We start from the raw sequence: 14,478 nt of genomic DNA, 5'->3' as shown, positions 1-14,478 counted from the left end.
GCACACGTGGTCGTCAGTATGATAGAGCGAGAAAGAGAATTTCAATTAATTTTAAAGGCAGATGAAGTGGGGGATATCTAATAGCCTCATTATCTATCCAAAACGATAAACTAATTACAAAACGTGTTTTCATAATATTCCGATTTTGCAGAATCAATTAGAGTGGTAAGGTGTCTAAAAATAATACAATACTTTAATTTATCGACAATTATTGGTATGTCTATATAATTATATATCTTCGACCGGATTTTGCACAACATCGTAGCAGCCAAAGGGTTAAATAAAATTATTTGCAATATTATTGTTTTATTTATATGGGTAAAGAGTTTCGGTTAATAATAAGAAATACGTATCATACTGCGGCTATAAAGCCCATATTATATTGAAGGAAGGGCTTTATTATTATTAACTAATAAATTAAATTAAATAAAACACAAGTTGCAGTACTTATTCAACATAATTTAATAAAAATTCACAATGATCTCTTGTAGCTGACGAAGTTGGTAGTGATTAATAATAATTAGTATAAATATATAATAAATTATAGAGAATAAGGACTATATATTATTATAATTTATTTTATTTAATACAATTTATTTGCACCTAAAATTGACAGTTAACCCCAAATACGCAAAGTTAAAAAAATAAATACTAGCTATCATACAAAAAAATGTAATTTATCTCGTAATATCAACATGTATCAGCATGTAATATCAAAAAAAATAGTTTTATACTTCCGCTAAATTTGTTTCAGCGATCCGATGGGCTCTAGGTCCCGTTTTAAGTAATTTAATATCGCTTCAATGACTGGACGATGACATTTGTAGGCAATAATTATTTGTTCTTTGAGCAATGTGCCTGCCCATTTCCACTTTGAGGTGTTAATTCGTAATGCTTTCAATTAGATCAAATTCATTTATTTTTCGACCCCGGCTAGTTATGAGTGTTATGACCAACACTGTCTTTCCATGTGTGTAGTACAATACAAATTGCAGCAATTTACGCAAACTGTGGTGGTTCTTTCTTGATTCCAGGTGGACCTGCATTTTGGCATCGCAGTCTGCGTCGATTTGCAGTATCATGTATCTTTTGAATTCATAGCTCATACTTCAATTTGGCACCCATATGTTAATACTGCAAGAATACAATATTGGTCATAAAATTTACCCTTCTCGAAAAGTGGGAGGTCAGTGTTAACAATATTTATTCAGACGCCCAAATGCACTCCACGACAGTCTTGATTTTCGGATAATTTATTCAGGAATTTCTCCAACTACGCAATATTTTTGAGTTAATCATATTAATATGTTTGTGGGATAAATGCTAACTCAACTACATTATACAATAATTACTATATTGTTATGTGTATTACGTGAGTTTTGTAAAATATAAACATTTATTAGACTAGGTACCTACTTTTATTGAATATTCACAACCGTAACCCAGAATTTACAGAATAATGATTGAGCTACATATATCATTACAACTCATTATGAAACTATTCTAGTTTACGTGTTTGCAGACATTAATAATTTATTTGTGAACACTGTTTTTATGGGGCAATGTTTTATTTAACGATCATATCATTTGAAAGCATTACTACTGTCTATCTATCGAGAGTGCGTATGTAATCAAATAATCATATTGCAATAAAATTAATGTCGACTGCTCCGTTGATGGCGCACTTCATTTAATTTTGTTTTGCTGTTCAAAAACAAACAATTTGTCTAGTCAGTTGGATTCAATCAAAAATCGGAAACGTTTGTCAATTTCACATAGATAAAATAGATTCTGATAATAGTGATAATATTACATGACACAACATCATTATACATGAATGGAATGTACCTATATTTTTTTCCATTTTTGGAAATACTTTTCTGTGAAAAAATATAATGAAAATAATTAAACTTAGTATTTAAATTAATAATTAGAATATTTTGAATCGGGAAACAATATCATTAGAGACACTGATTATATTAGGTAAATAAATATTATGTTAAAAGAAGACCATGCAATATGGACTACAATCACGAATGAAAAGTTTTTGTTGTTCTTTTAGAGTTTAGACCAGTCTACATTTAGTATTTATATACAATTTGTCAATTTTATAATCTTATCTTTCGTAATATATTTACAAAATTCGAACCCTCTTGTAATAATGTATAAATTTTGCGATTGAAAGAGAAGTTACTTGCGTATGTATTTTTAAATGGAATTAAATACCAATTTAATGATGCAAACTGTCGGTCTTTGGCAAAAAGATACTATAAACTATAGAAATAAAATTAAAACACAATAAATATTACTTGAAACATATAATTTAAAAAAAAAATCACTTAGAATTTTAAATTGTCAAAAATACAATTTTCACATCCACATTTATAATGACATTACAAAAAAACCAATCAAATTCAATAATTTAGATTAACGTATTGTAAATTTGGTTTGTCAAATTTTAATTGTCCAATTTTCTTAATACACGAATAACATTTTTTTCCTATCTATAAATAACTATACAAATCGTCTTTTTAACAGTTCTCTATGTATTTTTATGTATAGTAAACTAGTCGATTGTAATAATATACTGCGTTTTATGGATTAGATATTAGGTTCGGTTAGTAATACTTAATCGATTTGTCAAAACTTTTCTACTGGATGAAATTTAGCTGTGTCAAAATAAACCAGCCAATAGATTGTTTATAGCTTTTAATGATGAATTTCATTAGGAATTGGCTCTAGCCAAGTTAGAGTAGTTGATAGCTAAAAATACAAACATAATTGTATACAAGATAGGTAATAAATGTTATTGAAAACTTTATTCCAAATTCTTTTTGTAAATAGTACGTAAGTAAATCAAAAAAATTAAACATGCAAACACAAATTAATATAACTTATCAATCTATGATTGTTATTTAATGCTTATATATTTTTAAAAGAAATTGAAAGTCAAAGAGATATGTATAGCGTTACCTAAGTTTCCCGCCCATCTTAGCGCCATGTACATTGGCGTAATAATAATATGTAGGAGGATACGATTTTATGCACCACTAATTCCATATCCGACAATATTAAACCTCCTTCAACCTTCGTGAGCAGGTCCGGCGCGGTCAGATGCTTTTATGACAGCCTCTTCATATTATACTAGGTAGGTAAGCTTTCAGCTTTAGGCCAATCGGAAACATCTGAAAGCAGAAAGTTATTAAAAGAATGTGTAAATTTCAACCGTCGTTGGGTGTGCGTACTCAATATTTAGGCAGATAATACATATTATTTAAATTATGAAGAATAACGTGATTTACAGAGAGGTTATTTTTTTAGGCAGATATTTTATCTCTTCTGGCCACATGTTTGTAGGTAGGTACTTAAATAATTGAGGGTTAAATTATTGTCAATTGATAATCTTCCTGGCGCCAGTTCAATATTACTTATGTATTGTTTACGACTATCATATTATTTACAAAAATAAATGTTTAGGAATTCAGGTCATAAAATAACCCCACCATTAGTGTGATTTTATTTTACCATAATGATTGCTTTTGCACTCAATAGGGTTGTCTGCCTTTTTTGATATGTACCGAATAAATAATGATACATTATGTTAGTTCTTTATGTTATTATGAATAAAATTTCCAAATTTGCAAAAAAATAAAATAATAACATATTTATTTTATTTTATCAGCGTGCACACAGAGAAATTGTATAGAAGGTACATTTATTATTCATTGTTTACGGCGGCGGGAGGGGGTGGGGTTAATAAAATATAGCAAGTGCCACTGATTTCTACATTAATTACTCCGCGGATACCTGAACTTTTCCGGGTACGTTCACATACTCAGACACTCTTTTAGTATAGCGATGCAGAACGGGTGATCATTTACAATGTAAGTATTACTACCCGTCGCATCCACAAGTAGTTATGGAATGCGCGTGATCCAACGGTTATAATTATAAGGATCGTTAGTGTCTGTTTGTGTCGTCCGCGGTATCTTATCGTTTAGAAATTTTTAGTCAGAATATTAAAGTAAGCTTTCGTTGACACAGATAATTGAATCAATTCATGAGTGCCATCGGTCTTCCACTGACACAGAACCTGCGTATTGTAGAATATCGAGAGGAGTGAGGCCAACCCTTTAAGTAGACTATTCGACTGCCATATCATCTGGGTCACTATCCTCAGGCACGGGATCCTGATGAAGAAGTAATATTCCATTCATCTAAATAATTTGTATTTTTTCGCTCCTAGGGGGAGGGGGTTCGGACCTGGGGGCTGGGTTTCAATGCGCCACAATAAAAGATAAAATAACTTTTTTAAATGTATTGAATCTTATTTATTGCATAATATTATATTTAAATTTTAGACCTATGATATAATATTTTTATAAATTTCAACACATACTCACTTACGTATCAATTTTATTAGAAACATTGGACAGGTACCTACATTTTATTTATCACATTATAATGTTAGTTTTTTCTCTTTAAGCTAAATTCACATAGGTTTCAAGTATAAATGTTATTGTCGACACTTTGTAAGGCAATCGGGGTAGAACATTCGTGACTCTCTTAGTATTAAGTGGTTGTAACTAGGGATTCCAATCCCGGGATCCCGAGCTATTTTCGATACCTATGAATCCCGGGATTGATAAACATAATCCCGGGATTTCGGGATTGATTTTTTTATCAATTTTTATGGAAAATAAAATAAAAGCGAAAATATAACAGAAAAAATACTTTTAATAAAAAATAACTACATTAGAAATAAACTGAGTTTGAATGAAGTTTGATTTATACCCATTTGTGTAGGTTGCCGATTCATTTTATTTTTTCACATAAATTATAAAAAATGGAAAGATTGGAAAAAAACAATGCTTCGCACTTTTAACAAAGTAATTCCACCATGATATCATACGTTTTACGGCAGTTTCATATTTGGCTGACTAATTAGATTTATGAAGCGGAAAGGCCATAAGTACGCCATGATTATTTGCTTTACTATTTTAAATCTCGCTAATCCATTCATTAAGTCTTTACTATCAGAAACAGCAATCTCCTATTAAATTCCCATTATTATTTATATTACAATATTATTTACTCCATTAAATTTGTGTATTTCCAAGATTGAACGTATACAATATTAACAATAAATGTCTTAAATAGTATAAATTATACTAGATTTATTTTTGACCGATTTTATCAATGTTATTTGTAAATATAAAAATTTTATATTAACAATGGAAAAAATGCCAATCCCGGGATTGTCAAATTGTAATCCCGGGATCAGAATTTTGGCTCGGGATTGGATTCCCTAGTTGTAAACAATGACATGTATACCTAGATATATATATATATATATATATATATATATATATATACTAGCTGACCCAGCAAACGTTGTTCTGCCATATAAATTATTTCTAGTCAGGGCTCGAAATGAACCGAAACGCACCGGAGCGCCGTTCCTATTCGTGAAATCGGTAAAATTTTCGCTCCGTCTCGTGGAATAGATAATTTGACCGTCTGAGCTGGATAGGCCATATAATAGAAAATCTAACACTTATTTTTATGAAAAAAACACATAAACTTTGATAACTTTACTATGTAAAAATCTTCAGAAAACTGTCGAGCGCTCCGGTTCGTAAATTTTTCCATTTCGAGCGCTGTTTCTAGTGAATATTTTGGTTGTTAAATAAAAAATGTATCGTAAGTGTGTGGGGATGGGATCTATGACAGAAAGAGGAATAGAGCGCTGTAGACGATGACCGCCGATAAAAACAAAAAAACATCAACTATTCATTTTCTCAATTCAAAATGAGTAATGATGTTCATAATGAATGAATTACCCGTGACAGGATCTCGTTGTTTAATGTTTATGCAATATCCGTGGTGTCCCTTCCAGAAAATTAGCGGATATTGGAGAGCGTCGTATGAACGGTGTGTGTCAGCGATGAACTCCAGATTATTGTTTCTTCTTCGAATCACGATTTCTCGCGTCGATGTGCGGTCGCCAACCATGATTCCAGCAATGTCGTCAACAACAGTCGCATTGAATCGACGTACGTGCTCTCCAGCTGGTGTTTTATCAGGATTGATGACAATAGCGTGATTGTCACTTTGCAATTCGTGCATGTGTGCTTTGAAGAATTTCAATAATTCATTGTGCTCATTCAACAGGGCGTCCAGTTCGCCGACGATGCGCCTGGCATTAGGCGAATTGAGGCTATTGTAGCCACAACGTGCATCCACATGATTGATGTCCTCACCGCCGCGCCCATGAAGTAGATTTGTAAAAATGTATGTGGTTCGTTTGGCATTGGCAGCAATGAGCCTACTTTGTGGTATACTTGGCCTTTGATTTTGAATGTTGAATAGAATTGTTGACCATTTGCCGCAGTATTGTGAACTATTTCTGTTGCTCCGGACGAAGTCATTTGGAAGCATGAATTTAATGTGCGAATTTTGAATCTGGAACCGTGCCGATGAGCAAGCCGTTCAACGGTTCTGGTGGTATCTCAATTTCTGATAGTTCCAGGACGCCGGAATCCGATCGGCTTGAAGAACAGGCAAACCAGCTTGAGGTTCTCTTCTGGCATCCGCAGCACGTGGCCGAGCAAGGTCCAACGTCGCCTCTTCACTCTCAGCCTTAATTCTAAATATATCCAATTAGAATCAATTAATCCAATTAGAATGGTCGTGCTTGTTGACGCAGTTCCGTCTACTTTTTCATGTATCTTGGCCCTAGCCTTAGCCAACCATTAAACGATTAATAATCTATGTCTTCCAATAAAGTTTATATCAGCCGCGTTATAAAATAAGACTTGTTACTTGCGTATTGTTGAATTCTCATATGCACTATTGTCACTGATGACATTACATGTCAGCTAATAAGAGAAACGGTCAATAAACACATTGTTTTTATCGCCGCATCCGACGTTTGTCGACATAGGTGTCGAGTTAGCACGGGCGGCGCACCGCGGACTCTCTCCGGACTCGTGGGCACGCGCCCACCGGTGCCCATTCATGCCTTCGCTGCACGTTGCACCTCGCCCCCGCACCCCCGACGGCCCTCCCTTTCGCGTCCATTCATCCGAGAACAGGTTGTCCGTGTAACCCTCTTACATTAAATCAACACACTACTATAATTAATATCGTAATAAATTTGCGAATATTACATTGGTATGATTGTTCAAAACCGTAACTTTTTTTCGCAAAATGTTGCTTATTCTGTTATTTAAATTTACCCCCATAGCCTACTAACTTCCAAAAGACTATTCGCCACTGTCGATAATCGGAATCTAGATTGCTATTTTTTTTTAACGTGCTTACGAATACGGACAAATAATCACGTTAATAATGTTATTATTATACAAAACTGACCATTCAACATGTCCATTATGGCAGATAAATACAGGATGCAAATCACATACTCTGGGAATGTTCTAAAATGTGTACATAAAGGGAAGATCTATAATCCAAGTCTCAAGTCGGTTCAACGAGCTTTAGTCCCATCGGACCGTCTGACCTGGTCGCTACAAAAGTTAATTTTGATGTATTTAGAAAATTTGCAGCGCCATACTGAAAACGTGAAGATCTCTTAACGTAAATATCATATCCACAGTTTTATATTAGCTTTTTATTTTACAATATTATTTCTTTTTTTAAATTTACTATTTTCCTCACAATTATAACAATATGGCGGTCTCTGAAATCGAGTGGAAAATTCCCGTTTCTGAAGTCGAATTTAGCGTCTAACAAATTGACATGTAATTTTAATGTTTGTATTGAATATTTTGATCAAGAGCATGTACCAAATAGTTTGAGCAAATAGCTGACTACCTTTTTCTCATATAAACCTCTTCGAGAGTTGACCAAGATCCATATCGGAGTGTTACTAGTACCTATACCTACGATGCTTCCAATACAAGATTACCGTAATCCAAATACTGAATAAGAATAATTATATAAAAAAAAAAGATTTTTTTAATTTTATTAATCTTATTTAATAATTCGTCTTGTTTTCTTTTCATTGTAAAAAGTGTTATTTTTTATTGGCAATTAATGGGTTACGATTGCACGCATTCAATATTCAATACGATCACATCTCAGATATGCAATATCAAAAGTAATGGTAATTGGATTTAGATAAGGTAAGTACAATATATATATATACTTGAACGAATAATACCTTATAAGTAGTATTAATTGTAGGCCATTAACAGTATTTTTGCAATTTGTAATTCTTGCGCAAAGTAATCAACCACTTTTGCACAGAAAATATCAAAAATATAAACAAAAATATCGCATTTGCATATCCACAAGTTTTTATCCTTTCTCCAAAAAACTATTTTGGAGTCATGAACGAGCTTTTTATACTTCATCTTATTTTTAATAAATTCTTTCAACAATGTACATATAAGAATTACCTTACAATATGATATACATAATATTCTAGGTAATCATTCTAATTGGAATGTTATGGGTAGGTATAGAAAAAAAATATGATTTCTATGAAAATAGCCGAGATGTTGAAAAAAACTGTTTGCTGTAGATAGAGAGGCTAAATATATAAAAGTAAGATTAAACATAATGAACTAGAGCGTATCATTAAATTAACTTCAATTCATTTCAAATTGCAGCCTTACTTTTCTATTTCAATTCAATAACGCTAAAAATCGTTTTCATCGCTTTGGATTTACTGTTATTTAACCTATTTCATATAATTATCTACCCTTTACTTTCTACATTAAAATGGACAGATTGAAAGATACGAGTATCAAATTTAAGTATTATTTTTGTATGCAATAAATATTTAAATATTATTATGTTATTATTTTTCCACCACGTAAAAGTTGTATTGTACCTATATCAGTATTTATTTCAATTCTTACTTGCAACATATTGCTTTCACTTTTTGTTTTTTTATCGTCCTTCTTCTTTCCTCGACTCTTGGGCTCGTTTCAGAGGTCATTCTCAAGTGAAAATATAACTGCAATACGCCAGAAACATCGAAGTAAAAAGGAGGAAGAACACGATCTCATCTCACTTTCAATGTCATATTTTTATGTCGCGAATTTTATTAAGTCATCAACAAATTGGTGTGAAACTATCATTTGACGATTACTTTTTACGACCTATTAATACTTATATAAAACATTATGTAGACACAATGTTTATAATAAAATAAAAGGCGTCTCGGAAACCAGCTTGTAACCGGTGAATAAATGCACTATACATATTTGGATAGGTAATATAAAAGTCACTATAACACCCGCGTATTTTTTTCTAAAGACCAGAATCGTCGTTAAAAATTATTCGCAATTCACAACTGCCAATTAGAGATGTCTTGTTATGTTTACAAAACAATATTGACGTATAATAAAAACGTAATATAACGTATAAATATGCAATCGAAACCGATTTGTATTAAACGAAATGACGCAGCGAGCAGTGAAGGAATCCTACGGCCAAAAATATAATCCTGATATGGATTGCCAATAATGTCAGTGTAACTCCACATGTGCAAGTTTATTACTTAATAAAGTATTATTGAATAACCAACCCTCATAAACATACATGGTTTGGCTATAGAGTGGCATATAAACCTTGTTGCGCTATAGAACCCAAAAAATAAAACAAAAAAAACTTACAAAATAAATCAGATCACGCCATTTTTTTTAACTCGTTTCTTGATTTAGGGCTTTAGCTATTGACAATTCACTTGTAACTTCATGGCTAATTGACAATATAACTCGAAAATTATCTGTCAAAGTCACACAAGTTGTAATTATTTTATAAGTATGTAGTGATAAATTTTCTACTGAATACATTTATTTCATAAAATAATTGAAAATGTAATTCTATTAGAGAGTATTCATTTGCGAACAATTAAAAAATTAAATTATCGGTTTATGACAAATGTCATTGATTGTAGTTATTATAAATATCTTGCAAGTATACTGTGTCAATTTTAGCCCACCTCATTCAAACCGTAGCAAACAACTGGTAATTAATGATGCACTACACTCACTCGGCTGACTGATACTGTGAGTGTGACAAAGTTAGTGCAATTTACTGTGTTCATCATAGCAAACCCCTCACGTTCAATTACTTTGATTTCCACTGAAGTAAAGGTTAAAGTAATTTGGCAACAACATGATTATTTTAATAAAAGTACATCACATTAAAATTAAATAAAAGTTTCACAAAATTAGTGCCGTATCCAATTATTTGCATAATATACGATACTACTAATGTTAGTAGTATTTCGTATTTCTGTTGTAATATAGACACGGTTATGTCCCATATTATGGCCATGCACTAAATGCGCAAAAAAACGAACATAATATTGTATAATTAAAAACATTAAAAGTTTAAATACATAACAAAACAAACAATACGAGATTATCTTAATTGTACTAATTATTGAGGAATTCGCACGCTGTCCAGTGGGAAAAAATCGTACTGTACCTAGGTACCTACTAATTTCAGAAATCATGACGTGATGTAAATCCATACGGTCAGGAAGAGATATGCAAAGTTTTTTATGGGGTGACCGTGTGGTATGGTAAATCATTCTACAGTGGCACCATAGGCGTTACGCATATGTCTTGGAATTGCTTGCTGCAATGCCTGGTTTAATGCTAACAAACAATACCACTACAACTGCAAGTCGCTTTTTCCGTACCCATGGTGCCACTGTAGAATGATTTACCTATAACATTGACAAAATCCCGAATGGCCTAAACCATGCGTATGCTTGATGCACTCAGTCGCTTTTTCAAGTTGTTGTGCTATCTTATTAACTACACACGAAGTTACGAGCTTTCCTATCAATTAGTGTTAGGCTTCGACCACATACTATAGGTAGGTGCTTTGCTAGTGCTGAGCTAGGTGCTATGTTTGTCTACTAAAAATACTACTGCCACATTGCACGCTACGTGCTTAGATACAAATTCATTTGACATTATTTGGGAGCGCTTAAGTCAACAACGATGTTACTCTCAAAACTAACCAGAAAGCTACTTCTCACAGAGAATTTAAGTTTAAAACTTCTAAAGTCTCAAATTCGAACTTGTTGGGTGCATAATGTCAATTCATCCCATGCGTCATTATCCATAACCTCAAAATATACGGTGTTTGACGTCCGTCATACTGAAGAAACATCCGCCATCTTGCAAAATCACTAGGTGACACAATAAAAATAACCAACACGTTTGTTAGCCGGGAGACTCACTAGGTGACTAATAGTCACGTAACAAGGCGCGAAGCGTGCAGTGTGGCCATTGCGATAGTATAGTGTGCGTCCATTCGCTAGGATATCTTGTCACCTAGCACATAGCCACCGAGCAAGGCACCTGCTTTATGAAAAAATATCTTCTTCTTTCGTAATTTCCCCCAAAATTGTAATAGGGATGTTACTAAAACTGTTCGAATTTTAAAACACAAGTATAAAATTGGTTCTAAATGAAATTTATAATAGTCGGGAATAAGTTAATGGACATAATCAATAATAATGATAACATTTGAGATGTTGTGTATGTGGCAAGTAGCAGCCACTTGAGACCGCGGGCGGAGTGACATCACCGCGAGCGGCGGCGGCCACTCTGCCGCCCTCACGCGGCCGTTCTTCATACCAGCAGCGTGGCTCGCAACCGCCCACTCCTCCCGAGCTACTAATACAATCCAGCACGCACGTAAAGCCATGGACCATGTTGTTCAATTCACCGTATGGTACTTAGAGACAGAGCCAGACCTGGTTTTATTATAACCGTTCAATTTTTGTTAAGGATACGTGCAGTGTTCCAAGGACATCTAACGACACGATACGAAGAATGCAATTTTACACCATTTTCTGATACAGTATTTAAATTTTAATGTATTTTAATTAATCCGTCATTATCTCTACTACACGAAGGCTTCTCGTTGCCCTATGACTCGACAATCCATGTATACGTATGTTTGATTCGGTGCAAGAACCCAGCGTATATATTATAGTATTGGAAATAATGAGAGTATTATTTAAACAGTAGTATGTATATAGATAAGATAACCTCTATGAGCCAAGACCCACGGCAACGCAGGTCTCACATGATTCTAAATGTATCATAAAGGGTGAAGATCACATAATAGATTCATAAGATGAAAATAGAAAACCCAGACACCTTGGCTTTTAAGCTTATTTCGGCTTACTACTAAATGACGGTCAGGTCATAAACGCAATTATTATTAGAAAGTTCGCCTGAATGTCGAAAAATACTACCAATATTGGTTTATTTCTTTTGCATATACTTTAATGCATATTATGATATAGATAGACGGAATTATTAAACATTACATATTACATGTTTAAGTTTATACGTTATCTCACCCAAGAATTCATTATTTTTGTGTTTCCTAGTCTTTGAGAATGATGATACTTACTCCATGTTTTTTTATTCCAGATGGCTCGATGTCTAAGCAGATACTCCTTCAACTTCCCCAGGGTGTGCTCCATAATCACGATATCAGCACTACTTACGATTACCAGTACTATTGCCCATAAGAGAGGATCATCTTCAGACTCCATATTAGAAATCATCAACACTCAAGAAGTAGAAAGAATGATTGCAGCGCGAAGAATGAACGCTTCCCGTCCGGACCGCAGATATCTTGCCCAGAATGATTTGGACGAAGAATTTTTGGAATCTAATTCTGAGACCGTATTATACGAACCACCCGATACTCCAACTGAATTCGAAAAGCGAAAAAATAGAGAAAATAACAACAGAATTGGTATTGATATCCTCATGAAGCAATACAATGCAACTTCACCATATCAATCACCTGAATTGTTGGCAGAACTGGCCGCTTACAACGGACATAAATTATTAAAATCCAGCAGAAACGCTTTGGTAGTCACTAAAAAAGAGTACCTAAAAAAAGATTGGTGCAAGACAGAGCCTTTGGTCCAGAGAATCAAAGAAGAGGGATGTCTTTCCAGGACAGTTATTAACAGGTTCTGCTATGGTCAATGCAATTCATTCTATATTCCTAAGAATCCTCGAAAGCGACGTCTGCGGCCGCAATTGCAACAAGAAGATGAAAGAGATGACATTGACCAAACCGGAACAGCTTTCAAATCGTGTGCTTTTTGTAAACCAAAAAAGTTTACATGGATTACTGTTACTTTGAGATGCCCGTCGCTAAACCCACCATTCAGAAAGAAAAGAATACAAAGGATAAAACAATGCAAGTGCACGGCTGCTAATGTTAATTGAATTGTTAAGAAAATTCATGATTGAGGCTTTTGAAAACCATTAATAGCTTTCGAAGCTGTTTCTGAGCAAAAGAAATGACTGAATGGAAAAAAATCATTGTTTATTTTATAATTATCGTATTGCATTGATTTTAAGATACCCTCGATTATAATACACAATCTTATTTTCAAATACAAATAATAAAATTAAAATAGATCATGAAATCTATATTATGACGATAAATGTCATACAATGACAATAAAAATAAGTATATTATTTATATACTTTCGTCATCCGAGTGATACACTTCTTCAGGGTCAGTTTTTAACTTTTCGTTATCACATTTCGACTTAAAGCCGTTGATCTCAGCGTTTTCCAATATATATATATATTGATTTTGATAACGATTAGGTATAAGACGCAACCAGAATTCAGAGAATAGGAGAAAATATGCGTCGTATAACCATTGCAATACGGTATATAATATGAAATACATATAATGTTTAATTCCACGTATCTGACATAACGAGTGACCGGTTAAAATCATATTAGGTATTCCCTATTTGCGGGAAATTTTAATTCGTGTCTACGGTTACTGGCATGTTGCTTTCTGTACATTCCTCTCATTACCTATGTGTCTAATAAATAAACTGTTACGATTTTTAAAAACTAATGTTCCTAATAAAATAATATAATATTTTTATCACGATAATAAATAATCTTACCATTTTTAAGAATGTTAGCCAATAATAATAATAATTATGTGTCTGAAATTACTGGAAAAGGTGTTTATCCTTTATAGATGTTCGGCAGTGGCGCGTGGTCTACAGATGCTGTAGATACGAAGCATCTTCAGGAATAATCGATATAGCACTATTTATAATAGAATATTGTGAATAATTATGTATTCCATAAATATTTTTTAAACCACATACCACAGTTACAAATCCTAAATAGTTAAATTTAGCAAATAGTTGTATATATCATCATAATTTTTATTTTTTCAGTATCCATACAAGCAAAGGTCACCACACGTCACTGATGATCGAATGGATGATCGTTATTATTTTCTTTGAAATTTATTACACAATATTACTATTTTTGTGCTTACGTTTATGTTGTTAATACTATTTAAAATAATTATTCTAGTAGACACTGACGAAGTTAATAGAAAAAAAGAATTTAATTAGGTACTTTCTTGAAGTGAGTGTAACTTTTTTTGTTTTAATGTGTTATTTAATTA

General features: G+C 33.0%; 1 protein-coding gene across 1 annotated transcript in view; it reads left to right on the top strand.

Moving 5' to 3' along the window:
• The window catches only part of LOC147078462 (uncharacterized), a 45,190-nt gene extending 31,847 nt beyond the window's left edge, over window positions 1-13,343 (top strand). Inside the window, exon 2 of the mRNA XM_085957191.1 lies at window positions 12,441-13,343. Within this exon, the coding sequence (XP_085813317.1) occupies window positions 12,441-13,256 (816 nt within the window). The 3' untranslated portion in view covers window positions 13,257-13,343. The remainder of the gene's footprint in view (window positions 1-12,440) is intronic.
• Window positions 13,344-14,478: the final 1,135 nt, after the last annotated feature.

This window comes from Rhyacophila brunnea, unplaced genomic scaffold, assembly GCF_057557595.1.
Source record: "Rhyacophila brunnea isolate RB1 unplaced genomic scaffold, BYU_Rbru_1.0 scaffold_11, whole genome shotgun sequence".
Lineage (NCBI taxonomy): Eukaryota > Metazoa > Arthropoda > Insecta > Trichoptera > Rhyacophilidae > Rhyacophila > Rhyacophila brunnea.
This window is presented reverse-complemented; position numbering and strand designations above follow the sequence as displayed.